The sequence below is a fragment of the Centruroides sculpturatus genome, unplaced genomic scaffold (assembly GCF_000671375.1).
Source record: "Centruroides sculpturatus isolate CEXI.00-Female unplaced genomic scaffold, Cexi_2.0 scaffold1329, whole genome shotgun sequence".
Lineage (NCBI taxonomy): Eukaryota > Metazoa > Arthropoda > Arachnida > Scorpiones > Buthidae > Centruroides > Centruroides sculpturatus.
In genome coordinates this window covers 132566-155583 of record NW_019385579.1, presented here as the reverse complement: position 1 = coordinate 155583, position 23018 = coordinate 132566, and the positions used below count along the sequence as shown (strand labels likewise).

Genomic DNA, 23018 nt, shown 5'->3' with positions numbered 1-23018 from the left:
TTCCTCTATGCATATTAGATTAATTCAAATAGCTAAATGAAAATCATTATAGGCTATGTTTATTATGTATTGGGAAATATCTTGTAATAATTAACCCGCTGGGTGCCATCTATTTGACATTTTTGACACAGATCCAAGTACAGACAAGAATATTAACAACTTTCAAAAATTTATTCGAAAATTTTCGTAGTTTGTAATTGACCCAGGTGCCAAAATATCATCTTGAATCACAGGACAAACAGAAGAGAAAGTGAATAAATGACTCCATTAAAATATAGAACACACAAAAACAATAATAATAAATTACAATGTTAACACTAAATTAATTCTCGATAATTCAAACTCGGGCAACGTAATTTTAATGGAAAAAGAGAGGGAAAAAAATTTTTAAAAAATCCTTAATCACTTCACAATGAACTTTATATACGCCTACATTTATAAAAGAAAAATCGAAAGAAAATTACGAATAACTTCGGTAATTATCTCAGTTATAATTACATCAATATTATCAAATTTGAAAAAAAAGTAAAATTTTTATAATTTACGTGTTTAACGAGTTGTTTAAAAAATCAACACGAACGTGTTCTGCATATATTAATTTCGAGTACGTTACACCAAGTAAAAATTAAAAAAAAATAAAAATAAAATAAAAATAAAAAAACGCATCTTCCTTGTCTATATATTGAGAATGAATTATGCAAATTTAATTAAGATAAGCTAACAATCCATTAAATAAGTAGGCGTGGTTATTAGAATAGCAACAGTTAAGAAAATAGTTGAATTATATTTATAACGATACCACCCACCAGATGGCGCTGTTCACGACATTGATTTCTACAAAACACGCTACCTCAGCAATAAATATTTACTTCTCTTGTTTGGTTTCATGAAAGGAGGGAAATAAAAAAATAAAAAAAATAAATAAAAAAATCTCGATCCGAAAAGCACTTTCAAATACTCGTTAAGCATCTAAATTATCACGAAATATATAACATTAATTACATTTCAACTAAACACTTCTCTGTCAAAAGGAAAGAACTCCTCATTCGTTTTACTCCTTTAAAATGTAATATATTTGAAAATTAAACAGTTTATTATTATTATTATTTGTAAATTCGTAAACAAAACGGTTTAATAAATATTATAATCACTCGAATCAGCATCTTTTAAATCAATTTTTTTTTAAAAAAAGATTAATAAATTTGAGTAATAATTGCTTCCATTTAAATATATTTAAAAGTCATTTATTATGTTTAATTGTTTCTAAGACGTAACAATTAATAATCTATTTCAATTTAAAAAGGAATAGATTATTAATTGTTACCTTTTGAAAACAATTAAATGTGATTATTTATTTATTTATTGGAGAACTTTTAAAAACTTTTTTTAAACAATAGCTTAATAAATTTACTTGTCTTATTTTTAAAAAAAAGTTTCCAAAATTCTGTTAATTAACTAGTCTATTACTTTTCGTAACTTACACAATGCTTAACCGATTATTAATTATTATGCTGGTAAAAGTTCAAAATCAATTATTCTGCAGCGTTTTAAATGCATCCTATCATCCGAAATAAGATTTTGACCCGTATATTATTAAATCTCATCGATGTAAAATAATATACATCCTATATGATAATTAAGAACGTAAAATATAATTATATACAGTATTTATGATAGGGTTTTAAATTCTTCGACCATTAGGGCCTTTCCCCTGTAAAATTATGCAATTTAAAAACAGATAGACGAAAGAAAACGATGAATTTTAAACAATTTTTCTAGTATCAGATGAGAGAATAAGTTCCGTAATTGTTTAGCATACACGACAGGATGTAGTGTACACGCTCTTTTCTATTTTATCCGTCAAAACGGACAACACTAAAACATTAGTCGTAATATCAGTTTTTCTAGTTGAAATAACTTTCTAATCAATAACACTATTTGAAAAAGGGCAGGACCGAACGAAAATAAAAAAAAATAGAAGGGGGAATAACACACTATTAAGGTTAATATTACATAAACTTGCAATACCCCCACTGTCACGAAAGCTTTACGTGATAACTACACAGAATCGGAAATAAATGTGATGTTAAAGGAAGAAAAAAATAAAAAAAAAACCATTAAGTAGCTATTCGATAAGCTGATAGTTACAGTATATATGAGATTGTGCAGATTGTGCAGTAATTACGAGTGCGTAATACTCTCGAGAGTACTTAGGAGATTCCGATTCTTGAGTATATGGAAAACTTTAGTCCCCCCTTTTTTGTGTAATTGTGTAGATTGATTTTGGCAGATGTTGAAAAAATACTAAGGAAAGGTATTGATAGTGTCAGTGGATTGTAGATAATGGTCTTTGCAGTCGATTTGTGCCTTGAAGATGATAAACTGCTTTAGAGTTAAAGGAGATTCTAAATAACGGTTAAAAGTGTAATGAGATTACGGATCAACTTTACTCTACCGAACTTTTGATAAATTAAATAATATTTTTCCTTTTAATGAGTTCTTTAAGTCCTTAAAGTTTTATTGGTCCGTCGTGCATTATACAACTTTATCCCGGATACTGCAAAGGAATTGAATTTTATGAAATATTTCAAAAAGTCACACTCGCTATTTTCTATTGGATTATCGCCTTTGCCTATTTTAGTAATTATCTAAAACCTTTTAACCTATTTATTTTACGCGGAACAAACTTGTACATAATTTAATTAAATATAAATAAATTCAAAATGTAAACAGGTTTTGGCGAACAGATTTTTTTTTCATAAATGTAATTTTAAACTTAAATAATCAATTAATTTAAATCGATTTAACAGTCTTATTCTTCGTTTCACGAAAGTATAAGGGCATAATATGCTTCTAAGATGACATATTTCTATTATGTGCAAGCGGCAACGATATCTCTGTCATTCTGAAGTGTGTCACCATAGGAGAGATCTACTCCACGATTAATCTAATTTATCGTAAGTGTGACTTGCCGTACTACTATATAAAAGAAACAAAGACGTAGACGTTGCACTCTGTTCTATTAAAATAGTTTAAATAATTTGTAGATACAAAGGTGACATAAATACTAATAAAACAAAGGCATTTTTATTTATTTCGAAAATAAAAAAAGAACGAAAAGAACACATTTCAAATTATAAATATTCTCCAAACTGAAAAATATACAAGGAAATGACGAAATAAATCAATAGTAAGTACTCAATCACGAAAGAATCTCTCCTAATTCAATTTATTCAGGCGAAAAAAACTAGTTTTCAATTATATAAAAGTTAGTTTTATAAATATTTAATCTTTAGTAAACTTTCCTGCGATTTTCGAATCGTTTATATAAATTTAAAATGTAAATAATAAATAAGCTTCCTATTTTATATTTACATTAATTTTCGAATATATCTCTGGTAGAAATTGTTCCGTTTCTTTAGTTTTTATGTCTGAATGTAGCCTAATTCACCTGGCTGGAATTACTTGACGTCATTTAGGTGATTCTTCTACTATAGAAAGGAACACTTCTGCCATGTTTTGATAGTAGTTGATGACAAAAGAACAGAAAAGACCAAAGAAATAGATAGATCGATTAACTCAGGACATGAAACAGTGTGATGTGGTTTCTGCCTAGAAAACAACACAAAGTAGTGGAATACGGACGAGAGAGCAGACCCCAAATAATTTGGGAAAACGCCAATAATATTAAAAAATAAATAAATAAAACAGGTGGTCCCAACGATTTTATTGTACAGTATTACAGCATTCTGATAAGTGCGTGCAAATCGTGTGTATGTGTGAATCGTGTCGCTACCTTTAAAAAACCAGGTAATTAAATATAATTTTAAGTAAAAATTCATTAAGATTTTAACACATAAAATATTTAATATTTATATCACTTTTTGCAGGTCCTTGAAAATTAAGATTTTATCTGTTAAGAAATGAAGTAGAGACTTGTATATCAAGGAAGGTCAAGGAAGTTACCTTCAAGATCGGCTACGAAAATAATATTCCGAGCACATTTTAAAACGACATCACTAAAAAATTTCTGAATTAATATTCTGTGCTTATAATAATTATTATAAATTTGTGATTAATGCAAATAATGTGTTCAAGGTTTTTAAAGATGCGCCTGTTGAAAATTAAATAATAAATGGGTCACCAGATAAACATTCTGATTTTTGGTTTTTCTTCTATAAAATTATACTTTTTAAATATTTTTTAAGTAATTGTTTTAGAACAGACCTTGTCTGGGATATTTATACCTATAATAATTTTTCATTTAGGAAAAAAAAAAAAATACATATATATGAAGCATAAAACTGGAGCAAATGCTAGATTTATTACCAATTAAGATAAGACCAAGGGTGGATTTACTATATAAACCTTAGACCTTATCTCTCTAGGGTTTTTTTTTCATTGATAACATTATATTCCTTTCTGTATCAAAAATTATGCAATAAACCTCTCTCTTAAAAATATAATTCTTTATAATTTTAAACATTTAGACCTATTTCTTAAATTTTTTTAAAATTTATAAATAACATTTATCATTTTAAAAAAATAATTTAATAAATTCATTTTTTACAAATCTTGTTTTTTTAAACTGTTATATAATTCAATTATAAATAATTTATTGTGATAAGAGTGAAGTTATTTTGTAAAGATTTTTTATATTTTAAAAATAAGGTTATTGCCAACAATCAGGGAGCAGATTTGGAAAGAAAGCGGATCTCCAACATGATCCACGTCATAAAGGATTCTTGGAAATTCCAAGTTGCTTTAAGATAATGAAATTCCATCCAACACATCAATCATCTTGTCAAAGAAGAGGGCCAAGCTATTAAATTTTTAAGAAGAGGTTTATTATTATAATTATTTATACTTTTGGGTTCAAGTATATAAATTTCTTACGTTTCCTCCTGCATTAATAAAACTTGTTTTATTTTTAAAAGATGAACTTTCCACGAGTTTTAAGGACTTTGTAATGGAAAAAAGTATGAATCCAGCTTAAAAATACAAGGTAGAAACCGATAATTTTTTAAGCATACAATTATAAAATACACTTTCGAGAATGGATATACAAAAATATTACAAGTTGGCTTTAAAATTTCTGGAAAATAAAAGAAAAAAAAAAGTATTATTTTTCACCGGGTGTCCTCTTTTAGAAGTCTATCTCGGATGTCATCCTGTCAAACTTTTTATTATGGCCATCGCTTTGGATCAATGCTGTAATTCACATATTAAGGAATTCCAAAACTGCTTAAACTCGAGACGGTATTAGAGCGAAAAAAACAATCTTATTTTGCACACAGCTAATCCAGAAACATGTTTCCAATTGATTCGATCCCACGAGTACACGCTCGACTGCACCTTCGACGCGTTGACTTTATTATTATATTCTTTAACACGAAAGACACACACCATTGCAGTCAAGAAAGTCATTCAATGTTAAAACCTTATAAATTTTAAAACTCATTAAAAATTTCCCATTTAAATCCTTACTCGTTTAATAATTAACCATCATAAAAAAAAAGCGTTATCAATGAAATTTCACATCATTTGTCATGCTATTCATAATTCATGAATACTACTTTATAAGGCTAAACCGTTTAACTAAATAACAAATATCTGCACGAGTAACAATCATCCCAAAGAGGATCGTTATCAACATAAATATTTTAGAGAGGAGTCACAAAAATTAGAAAGATTCCCTCTTCCTTTATAAGGTGGATTCATCCGCTCCAATTTTTTTTTTTATTCCAAAATTAGAGTTAGTGCAAAATAACTTTAAGATGTGTTTTTATTTTACATATATTTTTTCTTCTCTCCCTAATTTTTTTCGTAGAATAACTCGGTGCGATACTCATTACACATTCCTTTTTATGCGTTGATAAAAACTACTATCTTCATGAAATTTTAAAAACGAATCAAGATTTTATAAATATTAAATATCTCTTTTAATGCATTAGCAACTAACCTTATGCCAATTAATTTATTTTTACATTCACAATTTATCTACCTTTTTACTTCCTTATCTTCAACTAGGAATTTTTTTGGTACGTGTTTGTATGTATACATATATTTTTAATGGATGCGGAACTTTACAAATGTGTATCCAAATCGTTAAATGCATAATTTCCTTTTGTTTCTCAAATAATTAAGGAATTCAGCTCTGTTGCCGAGTTAAAAAAAACTAAAATAAATAAATTTTTCCAGTTATTGGAAGCTGGACCTCCCAAGAGCCAGCGAAAAATAATCACCCGCTTAGAGTAAAGATTAGCGAATCTGGCTAAAGTAACTGTAAAATTTGGTAAAAGTAAAGCTCCTAGCAATATTTATCTCTTAAACTTTTACTATAAATCTTAATTTAATTGCAATTTTTGTTTCCTTTTCTAAACAACTCGTTCTTATTGGAGCTTGAAAGCGATCAGACGGAAAATGACGTTTATAAAAATAATTTTAGCAATTTAAACTCATTTAAATCGTAATTAGAATTATTTAAAGTTCGTTTAATCGTCTAAGCAACGTTTTTCATCTTATAAAAAATTAATGCGAAGCGAAAGACGATCGCCTTTCTCCGAATTTACCTCTAGTTAAAAAAAAAAAAAAAAACGTAGGTCTATATATTAATGGTTCGCATTGTAATTTCTAATAAATACAATGCACTAACACGGCTCTTATTTTCTTTGTCAAACTAATAATTTAAGCGACTTATAAATAAGCAAGAACATAACAATAAACTTTTGCATGTTGCTACACATGAACAAGATTATGAATCATTTAAAAGTCGTTGCTTTTAGAGAATGGTTTGCTTTATTGTCATCGAGGAGACACGAAAATATGTGTAATCATAGCTCTTCTGACCACCTTGGACGAATACTAATAAAGTAGAAATGGGAAAAATACAATCGATTTTTTTATAGTTAAAAAATAAGTAGAGTTACAGCATTATATCATTAGAATTTTTTCATTATTAATAGACCTGTAGAGGATGAGATTGTAACCTATTATTATAAACTAATGTTTTTCTGTTAGTTTTTTTTTTAAATAAAAATGCGCCTACCTAACTCTTCTCTGAATTTTTCTAAAAAATTGTTATAATTAATTATTTTGCTTAAACATAAACAGATTTATTTGTTTAATTATGATTATTTTAATTAAAGTTATAAATTTAATACAAGAAAATTGTAAATATTAATTTAATTAGAGGTTTAGTGAATGGTTGTTCGGAGGAATATAACAGAAATGAGATTTTAGAAGCTCAAATGCTCTATTGAATTAATACGAGAATAATATCACTCGATGGTTCAGTATGGGCTTAAAATAAATAAGAGATAAGAGTGCAAAGGTCCAAGTAAATTTCCAGTAGACTTAGGCCTACATTAAACTTGTTTTTGAACTGTTTTTTTTTTAATATAAAGTTGTTGAGTTGTTGGACCAAATAAGTTCAAAAACACGTAATTAGTGGAAAGAAGTCAAATCTGGACGACGAATTCTTTATTGCCAATTATATTTTCTAAAAATAGATCGTTGAATGGGACTAAAACCACTCGGGTCTGATAAAATAAAATATAAAAAAAAAGCTGAAAAGAACCGGAAGAAGTAAAACAATCGAAAATATTCATTAATTTACTTTAGGAAAATTAAAAATCCAATTTAATAAGGTTATCGAGCAAGTACTTAATAATCTCTTCAGAATTCATTAGCAGTAGTTAATAAGCGAAATGTCAAAACAAACGTATTAATTAATTTAGTTTTTTCGGTAAATATAAATCATTTAATTTTTCTTTATGGCTATTTTGGTTTACCTGCCAATGGAACCAAGCGACTTAATCTCACTTCCTAATGTCAATTTCTACGTGGCACCGAGTTAAGAATTATTAATAATATGCCGAGTGACATTTATTGCCACAGACCGTGCAGCTGTATCCGGACCTAAAAAACCATAGATCTACGCATTAGACCCCATTTTAACCAGGTGTTAGAACCGCATAAATATTTATGTACATACCCCGTTACCATACTCGACTCATTTCTTCATTATATCGCTCTAATCCGGAAATTTGTTCGCTACGTTGGAGAATTTTAAAGGGCGTACGGTATATATATATATATATATTCCTGCATTGTATGTCATTTAAATAAGATTAACTTATTATTCTTTGATATTTTGGCATAATAGTTGCTGTGGCAACCAACTGTCTCGCGGACAAGATGCACTTAGCGAATGTATCATTAATCTCGAAACAAAATATCAGATAGCCGACAAATTTGTATTCATAACAAATCGTCGCAGTTTGTAGCCATTTCTAACTACCTTTTTTAATTTTCTAGATAATTAGATTGAGTCGAACAATTACAATAGTAATCTCCAAATTCTCCGTATTGCGCTATAAGCATCGTTTAAAATTAATGTTTACAATTAATTCGGCGTACGAGATAAAAATTTATGACGTGATGAGTTTCTCCATCGAAGAAAGGAAAAAAACACGACACGATATATTCTGATAATTTGATGATTTTTCGACGGCGATACGATCTTTCCATTATGATGGATTTTATCGGATCTATTATGAAGGTCGAGTTCAAATCAATTTTTTATGTGTGGCGGTTGTTAATGTAAATGCAGCAGTCGCCATTACATATGCAACGGAGCGATCGGGCATTAAGAATCGTCGATACTTTTCGGAAGTAAATTCCTATCCGTAACGAGAAGCCATTTTATAAGTTGAAAAAGGCATATTTGGTTATTTCCATCATCACGTGACAATACGCCGTATAGCTGGGTTACGGAAAAAGTAACCCTTCTAGGAAACGCTGCAAAGGCCATAAACAAACAGAAATTAGTAGCCCCTCCATGTTAATTTTCCTTTTCCCCCGCATACTTCCCCTTCGTGGAACTATCTGTTCGAACAATAAACACAGCACCTGGACACATTACGTACCCTGGACACGTGTCATCGCGTGCAATGCCTATCAGAAAATATAATGTATAGCTCATATTTAGTTCTCCGTAGCCGATAGTGCTGGACGCAGATGGGGCGATAATCGATGGATGGCAGAAACACAGCCTTACATCACGTATTTTCGTGCCATATTCTAAATCTCCCTTTCTGTAACAGTTGACGGCTGTTCTGTACCTGTAGCTGCGATGAAAGGTCAGCGATCGAATCAGGATACACACACACACTACCGATAAAAAATTTTTCTAGATAAGTGAATAGAGGATCGTTATATGCAAATTTGGCGCCCAACGGCCATTCGAACACATCCGAGCGCATTAACTAAAACCGACTTAATCATTCAGGTCAGTAATTCTTTGCGGCTCGTCTTTAAACGATGACCCGACCGAACCACTATTTTTAATTAAAATAACACGTTTTCAAGCGCTCAAAATCGTTTTTAACTTAGGTATTAGAAGCGCCAACGTACAACGCAGCCACTCAAAACCCCCACCGACACCACCACTTGTTCATTTTTCACACGTAATCTACTTCGATTCCATCATTAAAATCCTGTTTATTCAAAACTAAAAAGCCGTTTCCTGTAATTTAAAAACTAAATGTGATTTAGACGATTCTACAAAGGCCCAAGGCCGACATATTCGAAAAATATCTGATTTACGAGCCTGGAGTATTACAAAACGTTCAAACACGTTCACCTTATCTATTAAGTTAATTAAGTAGCCTACCACGAAAATATAAATAAAATAATATTTTTAATCGATTAAATAATAAATTCTTATAATTTACCACGAATAATATAGACTAAAAATAGAGTAAGTCGGGCCATCATCACAGGCTTAAGCCGCTATCCGGTTCACAGGTTAAAGCGTAAACTATATTTTAGTTTTGTGCTGGAAGCGATACAAGAGTTAATTTTGTGTAACAATTATCGTTACCGTTTAACAGCGGATCCTTTAATGAATAAGTAAAAATGAAAATTCTTTACATCGTCCCGAAAATAATATGTAGAATTAATATTTAAATGTGTTTACTTTAATATTTATTACGGCGCAAAACCGGAAAGAATTATCTCTTTATGGGGGAAACCCGATAATAACCTCATTTGCATCATAAACGCCATATTCAACTCTTGTATAATATAATCACAAATCCATTCGTCTTTGAATGAACGAGGATCTGATAGAGCCGCATTATCGTCTACGTAGATGTGCCATCGTTTCCTCTTTATAAATAATTACATTTTTGGCAATTGATGCCTACCGGCTAACAAATCCGACCCATTACACTTTTCGACTTTAAAAAAAAAAATCCTCTAGTAAATTTATTTTTAAATATCGTTAATAGTTGACGTGCCGGATAATTAATTACCTTTTTTTATTTAAAAAAAATAATATTCTAATTAAAAATTTTCAAACTTTATCTTCGGTTTTAATTAACATTTATAAAAGTTTAAAAATCGAATAGTTTCTAATTAATATTCTTGAAATGTATTTTGAAAATTATTTATGAAATTTTCATTTGCAAAACAGTTTTTTAATCATTCTATACATTTCTGAATAGATTGCGCTCATTTAGACGTTCCGTTTCTAAATCACAATCATCACGCACGCCAACCAAAATAATAAAAAAAGAAGATTGTTACGTTAATATCGTAACCTAACAACGCATTAATAACAACCGTAACGTTTTCCAGCAATAAGTGCAACATATAAGATATGATTAAAATTTCCAAACTCTTATTGGTTAATTAAAAAGTCGTTAATTTGAAAATGACCAATAATTTCGTCGTAAAGAAGTGTTACGATAAAAAAAAAATTAATTTAATTATTATTAACTGTTTAAATCTAAGTTACATTAACTGAAATGTGTTTTTTTAAAATTAATTTTACTATAGAATGATATAATTTATATATTTTTAAATAAAAATCTAAAAATAAAATGAATTTTTAAAGGATAAAGACCATTTATTTTTTCATTTTACATTTAAATATCTTCAGGATTATTTTATTTTTTTTAAATAATATATTTATTTGCAAAGTTTTCTTGATGATTTTTTCGAAAAATCATTTACCATTTTTTTTAGATGAAATATTTTAATATAACTCTTAAATTTGTAAACAAGTTTTTCAGAATTTTAACCTAGAAACGCAATTTTTATTTTTAAATTCTTTGGAGAATTACATTTTTATATTTTTAGGAATAAAGAAAAAAGAAATTAAGTAGTCGATGGTGCATGTTTTTTTTTCTTTCAGAACTACATCGGCAGTTAATTAGCAAACATACAAGATCATTGGATTTACATGTTTTGTAGACCATCGAGGTCATTCAGTTTTCATGGACAGTTAATGGAGACTTAAAATCTCAAGACCATTTGGTCCAGTTTTATATATATGACAGAGTTAGACAAGTAAAGGTTTTCATCACGATAAAATCTACCATTTTTGTATTGGTTTCGGGGAGGACGATAACAAAATCTCCAAGGATGTATATAAAATCACAATATATCTTCTCTTTATATAATCCGCAGACGTCTAAGTCGCCACTTAACCATTTTAACCGCACTTTACACGTATTACAATGAAACGGTTTACCTTAAAATTACGATAAAGGAAATTCTCGTAAAACCTTAATAACGTAACAATTTATTTAAATTAAATTCGCTCGGACGATTGTGAAGATAGAAGAAAGGGGGAAACACTAAGGGAGCAACAGTTTACGGCGTTTTAAAGCGAAAAGACAGTAAAAAACGGGATTGGCTTTAAAAAAAAGTTGGAAGAAATAAAATTCGTCCATTGTCTACTTGTAAAGCATTTTTCTATTGGAAGAGGAAATCACGTGGGAATGGTTGATGGCCGTTGCAAAGGCTCTAGAGAGATCGTATTAAAACTGTAATGAGAGTAACTCATAAATGATGACAAAGTCATAACTGTATCGTTTATCGCTTCGACCTTGCCGAACCGAGGGATAAAATACGGTTCTTAGAAAACAACTGCAAATAAAGACGGTTAATTCCGTTCGATGAGTTACACGAGCGGTGATAGTCCCAATGTGACTTGTAACTGTTAACTTCATTAATGCTTGTAGTATTTGGTACAGATTAACAGGGCTGTGGGAAATACCCGCTGCGTAACGCTTCTATGTCGTGTCTGATAGTCGTTACTCCGCTGGTAGTATAGCAGTTCGGGGCGGAGACGTCTCCGCTACATAAGGCTGAATATTCCTTATAGTCACTTACAAATTACTACAATAATAGGAATATACAGAGCCGAGAGAAGTATTTCGGATGTTTATGGTTTATTTAAAATGCCGTATACGTCACGCGCCCATTACGACCTAATGATGTTTTCGTTAATGTACCTACTACCGATCTAGATTAATGTTTCATTATTGTTAATATAATTTGTTATTGTTGTTACCTATACTTTCGACGATGAAATATTTATCAGTTCTATAATTTCTTTCCTTACTACAAATATCTGTTTTTTACGACCTACCGTAAATAACCGTATATATTTTTTACATACAAAGTGATAAAGAATATAATAAAATATGGTATCTAAGTCTTTGATTCTGAATTACGATGGCTTTTCTCTTAACTTAATCCCTACGATCGATATTTTGCATAGAAACTTAGACATCAGAGTCAAGAAATTGGGCGGAGTCGTTGGCGCGTAAGAAATACGAAACTTTATATACTATAACGTAATTTTACAGTTGATTTAAAATTTAAATAAGAATAATTCATTCTTTTATAACTGTTTATGGAATGAAACTCGACGACGTCAGAATTAATATCATTGTCAAGTTTCATAAACTGGATCTGATAGAAAACTTAATCTTGGAAGTAAACACTCCTTTGGCACTTAGAAACAGAAACGATGTTATATAAAGTGTAAGTGGAGTAGCGTATAAAACGATAAGGCACAGACTTGGGTTTAAATATGTCGAATTCGACAGTAAATAGATACGCTAGCAGCGAAAAAATTGCCATGTGCGCCATTTACAACGTTTTGTTTGTTTTAATCATCTTCAGTTGTGCCACGGTTATCGTCACTATTGTCACTCAACCGATTCTTCGTAAAGCTTTCAACTATTACGTCCTTTCTCTTTGTTTCTCAGATATCTTGGCTTCTTCGGTGATAGTCCCCATAAATACTTTGATCTTGTTAGAAAAACTGTCCAAGACACACTTATGCTTGATTTCTCAATTAAGCTTTCTTTTGGAAGTGGCACTGTTTAACAGCATCTATTCCGTTGTAGCCATTGCCATGGATAGACACAGAGCCATCGTTCGTCCTCTCAATCTTCGGCAGGGACGTCCTTTCTTATGTGTTTTTTTCATTTGGTGTTCCGGTCTACTTTATGTCCTCCCCAGATTCGTGGTCGTTCGTAAGATGAGCTCATGTAAATTGAATGATAGAGAAGAATTGGTTTTCAACGTGATGGATTTGATAGTGGCTTATATTGTTCCTGTGATGATTGTCACCGATCTATACCGTCGCGCTATAAAAGTTTTGAAGGAGTCCCAAGATACTACACCGAATATGATTGCGCATCGGAGAAAACGTCGAGCTATAAGAATGATTGTTGTGATATCTTCGATTTTTGCTGTTTGCTGGTTGCCATATCATCTGCTGGGTCTTTTCAATAGAGATATTTTCAGCAACACCGCCGCAGTCAGGAAGGTAAGTAGCAATTAGTGAAATGGACTTTGTGAATGGCATATATCTATTTCGAATCTGCTTGAGACCTGTCATCAACCAAACAGTCGTCAGCAAAATCCATTCTACGTGTCTTTCACCTCTATAATTTCAACATTTTTTTTAAAGCGTGGTATTTAATGAAATCTTTAACGTCATTTAGTTTAGCTGCGAAAATAATTAATAGTTAAATCGCAGCCGGTAAAGTTCTATTAGAGTGAGTTTTTTTGGGGTTAGATTTTCAATCCGTTAAAGACGAAAAATAATCGTTTTTAATTAAAATTAAATTTTAACACACTAAGACGTTTTTTGTTTATTAAACGTTAATATATTTTTTTCTATTTTCAATTTCAGTTTCGACGTGTTTTACGTTACGTCAGCACAACTCTAATTCTTCTCAGTGGATGGATAAATGTCATTATTTACGGTTACTTCAACGAATGCTTTCGAAAAACCTTCCATTTATTATTAAGAAAAGTCTTTAATTGTTCACTTCGCTCGAAGAAAAACGTAACAGCCGCATTTGTAAGTCAGCAAAATACATCTTCCAATGAATAATAAATCTTAGATTATCATCGATTATCGTAGGTAAAGCTTTCAGATTATATACTGTATTTTAAAATTTATTACCACGTTTGATCTAGATAAATACAACAGTAGAGTAATTAAAATAAAAAAAATTGTATTGGATATTACATTATCCATGTCAGGTAACATACTTAAACTTGAAAAAATCTCCAGGTAAATAAATTAATGTAATAAATGGTTAATGAGTAATCCAACGAGAATAATAAATAAGTTTCAGTAATAAAATTAATTAGTTCAGACCCTAAGGTTAATTCGATAGAAAGCTTTATGGTTCGAAACTTCAGTTGACAGATGACTCCGCCCAATCTACGCACTTTTATATATCTGACCTGATTTACCATCGGTAATTATAATATGTTAATATAATTAAATTATCCACGGTAATTAAAAATATTAAAGGAATTAATTCAACAGAATATAGTAGTCGTGGTGGAGTGCGGCTTCATCGCAAATACAATGAATGCTGCAGGAAAGTAACATTTACAGGATCAATTCTATTTTTCCAATACAGTATAAGTAATCGTTTCAAACCTTAAATGTTTGCAATTTCGGAGTAATTTTTCCCTTTTAGCATATTGATATCTGCATAAATATCGCACCGGTAGACGCCTGATTTGGTAAAATGGATAAATCCCGGCAGATAAAAATATTTTAGTAAGATTGTAGCATTTCAGATCGATAAATTAAGTACGTGGAACTCTTTTAAAAAATGCGTTTTAACAGATTACTATCAATTTTGGTTTCGAATTATGCTGGGACTTTTCTTTTTCGTGCATCGCACGTGAGTCGAAGACAGCTCATAAATCAAAGACATGCAGAATTTTAAATATTGTCGCGGCGGTTTTCTCTGGAAAATAAATAATATAAAAGACTGCTACACAAAACTCGAAAGAAAAACCAGAATTGAAAAGTTTGAATGAAGCAAATTTGCTTAATGATGCGGATTGTTTTTTAGTGCTATTTATCTTTCAGAAATGAAATTCTAAAATAAGTAATTTAAATGATTTTTCTTAATATGGAGTCATAATTTACAATTTGTTTTGCTTGTATTTTAGAATGTATTTAATTTTAGGGACGAGTTTTACTGGAAATTTTTTTTAGATTAGACAAAATGAAAAGTTGAAAAAGTTGAAGCGAATATTAATCAAAGTAGTATAAATGCAAATTTTGGTTATGACAGAATGTAGAAGTTTGGCGAATTATCCAGCAACAGATAAACAAACAACACCTGTTATAATATTTGAAAATATTGGACGATTTCCTATTCGGAAGCGAGTTCTTCTATCAAACTTACTTAAAAGCGAGTGGACTCATTTTTACATCGTTGAACAGATTCTACTCGCCGACAACATGTCGCCTTTTTGCCAGTTTATTGACTGTGTGATTTAATATATTCCTGTCAACTGGAATCGACAGAACCGGCGCCTGGCTCCGAGCCAGTCAGTTCAAGAGATGACTCACCTGTTGACTCACGCACAAGCAAAGTGTTAAAGCCAAAGTAGACATCTCATCGTGTGCACTCTCCGCTAATTAAGTACAATATTTGGTTTTTTATAATCACCCGAGAATTCAAAAATCATTACCGGGCTGCAGACGTTTTGTCGATTTAGGTCCCTTCAATCCATTAACGCCCGAACGGAAAAGGTGTAAATTACGTTGTGCTTCGCTAGGAATTTGTCTGTCTTCCTCCGACAAATCCCCGAGAGTTGGCCATCAAAAGAACTAGTTCCTAAATGGAAATTATTGTATTTTTCTTTCATTTTCGTTCGCCGGTATAATTATAATTTTCAAACTAATTTTCTTTATATAATTATCGGTGCAGAGTGTCATCTCTCGGTGTCATTTGTCGGATGTCGGCAACCGTAACTAATTTGCTTGTTATTGAATTCTCGAGTAGGTTACGATTGAATTAATACGAATATAATTTAATTTGCGGAACACATAGCACCGTTTCTATTATTATTCAAGTTGTGCGGATAGAGCCGTATCCGCCCGAGTCTAGTTATTATGTCATGCAAAATACACACATCACGAAAGGACACGAGATATTCCTCTCGTGTAAGTAGACAGTGAAATATCTGGTAAAGTTCCCACGGGCGACAAGATTTATAAGGTATTGGGATCGTCAAGGAGACACGGGGTGGAGAAAATAGATAATATGATTTACTACAACTAATTTAGAGGCAAACACCATTTGACCGCGCCTCCCATATCGCTAGCGATTTTACACGGAGACAGAAATATGCAGATTATCTTATAAAACAAATTAACCTCTAATTTAGTAAACACGCGCCGATTTAAAATAAAATAGACGGGTACCAATAAAATAGATGCATGTGAATGTCCACGTGTTCTCGGCCTAAACCCACCTCCTAAGTGGTATCTCGCGTGTAGGGTGGCAATATGCTCACCCGCCACACGCCGGTACCGAATCGTTTTGGTTACGGTACAGAACTGAATCTTATTTTATTCCCCCCATTCCTCTTAACATCGGTAGGTGAAGGGAAAGAATACGGAATTTGCGGAAGGGAGAAAATTCCGGAGAATTGTCAATGACAAATCCGTTTGGTCCACGCCAAGTCGATTTAGAAAGTAGCGGGTTTGGCACGGAATATCGAGATGGAGGAGTTATTTACTAGATGCTAGATAAGAGGGGAAAAAGTTTGACGTTTTTCCTGCACAATCGTTCCGACAGACAGATTAGGTACGGAAGATCAAGAAAGATGCGAGTGTGCTTCCAAGTGGACAATCGGAGCGAATTTCGAGTGGAAGAATGACAGTGTAGCCAATCGCACTGACAGCATCGCAACTATAGTTAATTGAACGTGTCTAAGCCATTGAAAGTCATTTGTGAAGCGGGATCGAGTCGAATAAAAGCTCTTTATTAAAAAGAGATAGGGAAAAAACATCGGTCTGGAAAATCTTGCCTCTCTCGACGCTCAAAACTTCCATTTTGCCTACGACCTTAAATAATACTCCGTATCCGCAGTCTGCATTCTGGAAATGGGCGGTATAGAAGACAACTTCGCCTTTTCTCTTTCGCAGTTAAATTGTGCCGGACGATGACGGACCGACGACATTTCTGATTTATCACCCTGAACGGACGACGATCCAAAATCTGAATTTGTCGCTTCGTTCTCGTGTGGTTTTCCAGTAAAATCCATTTGTGACTGCTGCTCCGGGGAAGATTTGCACTTGTAATCACAATATTTAATTAATATATCTCGTTGTATTCTGTCGCCGTTTGTGAGGAGAAGTATCTTACTACGCGATTTAATAGGCTTTGTATGCGTTATCATCGTAGAATTTCTTTGTGGACGAAACTGACAATTGTCGTTTTGCCTTTTCGAAAGAAACGAACGTTCGATATTTTCGGTTTGTTGCAGATTTTTATCATAATCTAGCAGATGAGAAGTTTGAGTGCAATGTAAATATTTTATTTCACTAATTTCTCGATTCCGATGGAAATCTTTGTTAGAAGCGACGCTACTTGCACAGAAGCAAAATGGGATGAAGTCTGTGTCTCTATAAATTACGGTTTCGCTGGTAGATGTCGACAGTAATGAATTAAAATCATCCGCAATCTTCAGTAACTCGTCCGACTTTTTACGCAGTCGTTTACAACATTTAGATAAACATTTACAAGGACACCCTATGCTGGATTTCTTAGAATGAACCATGTTACGTCTGGTTGGCTTTTTAGATGGGGATGGATCACGTTTTGTACGACTTTTAGACAAATCCGGTTCCCGATTGGTCTTAGGTTCTTTGAGATGCGGTTTATTACATTCGATATACTGGCATTTAGGAATATGCCTTTCCGCCACCTTAGGCGCAAATCTACGTAAACAGTAACAACAACGAATGTAATATGGATTAAGTGATGGTGTGGGAGGAGGCAACTTAGACAAATCGTATCCCCTGGATATATACGACTGAACTCGTCTTCCTTCTCTCATGGCACGAATGAATTCCTCGTGCTTCTGTCTCCATTGAGTATACTGCATTTTGGGCTCTCTTAATCTCCTCAAAATTAACGGCAGATAAGCTTGTAAAGGAGTGCCTTTAAGTCTATGTTTTCTGGAGTCGAAAACCGGACGATTCTTATTAAATACTTTCTCACAGATGGCCACGTGAACGTCCAAACGATTCGGATTAAATTTTCGGTGACAAACGCGACATTCCACTCGCAGAAAATATTCGACATTCGAAATGACTGAAATGACTTTCTTTTCTTTACTACTGAAGGCAATTTTTACTTTATCCTAGGAGGAAAAAAAAAGAATTCTTATATATTTATGTTTAACATTGGAGGAACGATCTTAATTAATGTTCCTTTTCAATAATTACAACAAAACATACGATCTAATTTTAAGAAATTCCTTTAAATCTAGTTTCAAAATCATAACTTCTACACTCGCTCGATAATTATATTTTAACACTTGCTCGATAATTATATTTATTTAAAGCTAAATAACGATAATCGTATATAACTTATGTGATGAAAACAATTTCACTGATTAAGATTAAAGTGAATAATTTGATGTCCATTTTTTTCGCATTTATTGTTTAAAACTTAGGCGTGCAATCACGATAAATCAAGATTATATTGTAGTTGCGATAGAGAAGCAACTAAAACACGAACTGAATTCTAAATACACTACGAATACGGAAAAGTGAAAATGTTTCTTCGATCACATCGGCATTTTTGATTTTCGACTCATCACATACAATTGAATTTGTTAAATTACTTCATTCTCCCATTATTTCAGGCGGACGAATAGAATTTTTGGTTCTTAAAGATAACACTGTAGACTGTATATGTATATATATAAACCACGAATTAAACTGAAATTATTATAATCTCCGAGACAATCTTGGAACAAATGAAGTGAACGCATAAAGTGAACCCTGAAACATAAATTGCGAATTTATCTAAGCGAAACATCGCAACACGAACAGGTCCAATAACGATCTTTGAGACGTATTGTGTTATGCACTAATACTAATCAAACATTCTATAAAGTGGAAGATAAGCCAAGTAGTGTAGAATCAAGATGGCGACTGTAGAAGATAAAGTACAGAAAGCTGGGTGTGTTCGCACTACTATAAATCATTGATTTATCTCGTCGGCCGGTTGTTAATAAGTCTTAAACAGTGGAGTTAGGATGGAGATAAGTGCGAGATGAATAAACCGAAGACTGGGGGTTGGCACGGCTAAATCAATTGAGATCGGGGAGTTGGCAGAATGATATTAAGAGCGGAAACACGTTTCACACTTAATTCCCGATCCGAAGTCAAATTTATAATAATGCGTCAGAGTTTATGCAGGTAAACATTTATAATTAATTTCTATAAGTCTTATTGATATTAATTTCTCAAGGAAATGGATGAAGATGTTCTAAAATTAACTCAACCGTTCATACCGAAAACGAGTTAATCGCTAAGAAAAACTGAAAATGTCAACACTTACTGATTGGAGTTCCACGTGACTAGTCGAATCTCGAACACATCTCTTTGTACTTCCGCTACTCTGCTTAGAAGTCATCAAGTCTTATTTATTTTGATTTCTACAGAAAGAAGACTATCAGTCAACTCGATGTTCGAAAAAGAAAACTGAAAATCATTTCAAATGCCATTCTAATTTAATCGAAGTCTTCGAAATCCGTTAATCAAAACGAAATGATTAAATGAAGATTTGGCGAAAGGGAAAATCGCTAATCGAACCGATTGATTTGTCGTGAGAAAAAGGGTGAAACTTTCTTAAAAACCAATTCTAGAAAACGAACGGAAATTAAAATAAACAGTGTTGACGTCATCGGAAGATTTACTTTATTAATTTTTTTCCCCTACTCTCGTTTTTCTTTTTGTTCGTTCGGTTTCAATCAGAAATTTCCATTTACTGGTTAAGTATGTAGCAAATCAGTTCAAGTATCTCATCATCCATTTGCATTGTCTCCATTTCGACTCCATTTACCGGAGTTTAAACTTACTACAATTTTAAAAATTGTTTTCCGCGTCAATTTTCGTTTTCTTTTCTTCTGGAAGGTGTTTCGTAGCTACTATACGTCTCCATTCTTTTAAAATTGTAGGATGGGATTTCCTTTACGGAGAGGACAATTTTCGACCATTTTCCATGTCATTCTGACTTTGATTCGTCCGTCCTCTTAGCAATACACTTCTATAGAATTGTTCCGAAAGAAAATTTCTCGGTCATTTCCTCGATCGCCTACAAAAGAAAAGGAAAGAAAGAAAAAGGAAAATAGCTGAAAAACTCTATCATTTAACTTGTATTATTCCTTCGATTCTACATTAACAGCAAAAGGAATAAAATAGCTCTGAAGGAATTTTTTCCCCGGTCTAAAAAAAAGTAAAATAAAACCATTAATTAGAGAAAAAGAAGAATAGAATTATTAAAAATAAACGTAATTTTATTATCACGTAGAGAAGAAAATACAATGCTGAAACAAGAACAATTTTATTAATAATTTATTCATTTTAAATTACAATTGGAGCCATTACTCTAGATAATCTGAAGTCGTCTAGGATCAAATAATAAATGCATCTTTCTTATTATAAAACATATGAAAAATTATCAGAAAACAGATAAGAAAATTGGTGAGACAGACAGACATTCGGGACGATCGTATAACGTTCCATTCGGTTTAGATATCTAAACCGAAAATCAATGAATGCATTTTAAACTAGTACTTTAGAAATCAAGAGAGCGTAAAGAAGGTAAAAGAACTTTACAATTCTTCTTCGCAAATTACCACCAACCTTTATAAAACTTTCCGATCTTTATACTGTATTTGAATACCTTATGGTAACGAAATTTTATGAACTTTTTTTTATGATAAAGGAGGAGAAATGAATTTTGAAGAAAAGTAAAGAGGGAAAAAGCCTTCTTGGTTAATTTAATGCATTTCAAAAACGGGTTGAATGGAACTTCTAAATTAGAATAATTCAACGTCCAATTTATCTCAGGGGCTTTTGACAATGGCCCCATCTCCGCAGGGTAATCACGTAGCTTGCACAAGATAAATGAGATTGCACGTTGAGTGAATTTGAAGTTTCCTGTTTAGTTAAGAATATATTCCTATTATATTTAACCGACTACTATTAGTTTCGTCTTCACTTTCCGCACTTTAATATGTTCTGACGAAATTAAGCTGGTTATAAAACTATAAAAGATTTTATTACACTCCATCCCCAATGCCCAAATTCGTTCTTGAAAATGTCACGCTTCAATTACTATTCAATACTTTGGGCGGAGGCATGTGTCTTTAAAGAATTAAGATTTTAGAAATATTACACGTAGCTTACTTTACTGAATACTGAAAAAGGGAGGTTCACCTTACTTCAAGAACTTGGAGAAATTCGATAAAAATACCTACATAATAATAAATATATATCATTTATTAATATTACTATAATCAATTTCAAATGCCAGATTATTAAAATCAATTAATTTAATCAAAATTGTATAATAATAAAACATTATTTATGATAATTGGTGATAAGAAAATATATCTAGGATTATCAAGTTTAGATTGATGAGTTGAGAAAGAAAATGTCAAATAAAAATAAAAGAAATAATAAATATTACTGATGTGTGTTTTATTCTTTTGAAGGATGAAATACTAAAACAAAAAAAGGAAACTGAATAATTTTGTCAATACTTATTTTGTAACAAATGATTGATGGCTGTACTTATGTGATTAAATGTCAAAGTATTTACATATTCAGATGAGAAAAATCCTCAATTTTTAAGACTGTTATTTATTACTACTGCAATTTATTTAATATTAGAATAATACTATACATAAATTTTTAAACATATTATTATGCAAAATATCCTTAATAGTAATTTCCATTGCTTATATCAAAGGAACTAAAAGAATTGTTTGTCATTCAACCAAAAAAAAAAAAAAACTTAAAATTCATGTATATTTTACTTATTGAAAATTCTTTATACATTATTTTTAATATGAAAAATTATATTAAAATATAAATAAATAAGAATATATATTTTGATCTATAAACCAACAATTTCATTTTTAAAATATTATGATTGTAATTACCTAAACTTTAATATTATATCATTCTATTGATTAATGCAGAACAGAGGAAATATCAGCATGTCTCCACTGAATACTGAAAATGATTGAAAGGTTTAAGAGGGGACATCAACTATTGACTTAGACATAACTAAATCACTCAGGCTTTAAGATAACGAATCTGGTGACAAGGAAAAGATGAAATTGTATTCATCATAGACAAAATGAATAGAAGTGAATTTCTTGTTATAATGATATAATACTTGGATTATAGTAAATGACAGTGAACTAATGGCAATACTTTCTTGTCCAACTCTTCTTATTTTCAGCAATTTAAAAAAAAGGAAAGGAAAGTCATTCAGGTCTAATCATTTGCTTCATAAATCTTTGATTTAGTTGAACATGAAGAATATTCCATTAGAAATTTAACTGTTCTCTGGAGCCCAATAAAAAAAACTATTAAATATTATTTCAGTTAAATATAACCAAGAACTATTCATTTAAATCATTCATTTTAACCATTTAAAATATATGTATGTATAATATATATATATATATTTTTACCTGTTTTAAAACATTTAAAGATTAGAGATTATATTCTCTAAATAGTTTTTAGACTAAACATCATAAGCTCATATTATTATTGAAATTTAATTATATTTTAATTTTATGTATACTTCTAATTAAAAAAATTATAAGAAGAATAGAAAGCAAAATCA

The 23018-nt window shown here is 31.2% G+C and overlaps 2 protein-coding genes across 2 annotated transcripts; one reads left to right on the top strand and one right to left on the bottom strand.

Moving 5' to 3' along the window:
- Window positions 1–12892: 12892 nt before the first annotated feature.
- Window positions 12893–14502, top strand: LOC111640301 (QRFP-like peptide receptor). The gene is made up of 2 exons (XM_023386309.1): window positions 12893–13636; window positions 14006–14502. Exons 1-2 carry the CDS (start codon window positions 12893–12895, stop codon window positions 14207–14209), a joined length of 948 nt encoding a protein of 315 aa, XP_023242077.1. The 3' UTR covers window positions 14210–14502.
- Window positions 14503–15378: 876 nt separating this feature from the next.
- LOC111640300 lies at window positions 15379–20371 on the bottom strand. The gene is made up of 2 exons (XM_023386308.1): window positions 19713–20371; window positions 15379–18504 (listed from the first exon to the last, which is right to left on the bottom strand). The coding sequence occupies exons 1-2, from the start codon at window positions 19785–19787 to the stop codon at window positions 17197–17199; spliced, it is 1383 nt and encodes a 460-aa protein (XP_023242076.1). The 5' UTR covers window positions 19788–20371; the 3' UTR covers window positions 15379–17196.
- Window positions 20372–23018: the final 2647 nt, after the last annotated feature.

What these genes read in the sequence shown, in the direction of transcription:
- LOC111640301 (XM_023386309.1), top strand. Translation starts at nt 12,893, where the DNA reads ATGTCGAATTCGACAGTAAATAGATACGCTAGCAGCGAAAAAATTGCC. An exon ending in ACACCGCCGCAGTCAGGAAG is followed by an intron (nt 13,637 to 14,005) that starts GTAAGTAGCAAT and finishes TTTCAATTTCAG; the next exon opens with TTTCGACGTGTTTTACGTTA.
- LOC111640300 (XM_023386308.1), bottom strand. Translation starts at nt 19,787, where the DNA reads ATGACTTCTAAGCAGAGTAGCGGAAGTACAAAGAGATGTGTTCGAGAT. An exon ending in GTCACGTGGAACTCCAATCA is followed by an intron (nt 18,505 to 19,712) that starts GTAAGTGTTGAC and finishes TTTTCCTCCTAG; the next exon opens with GATAAAGTAAAAATTGCCTT.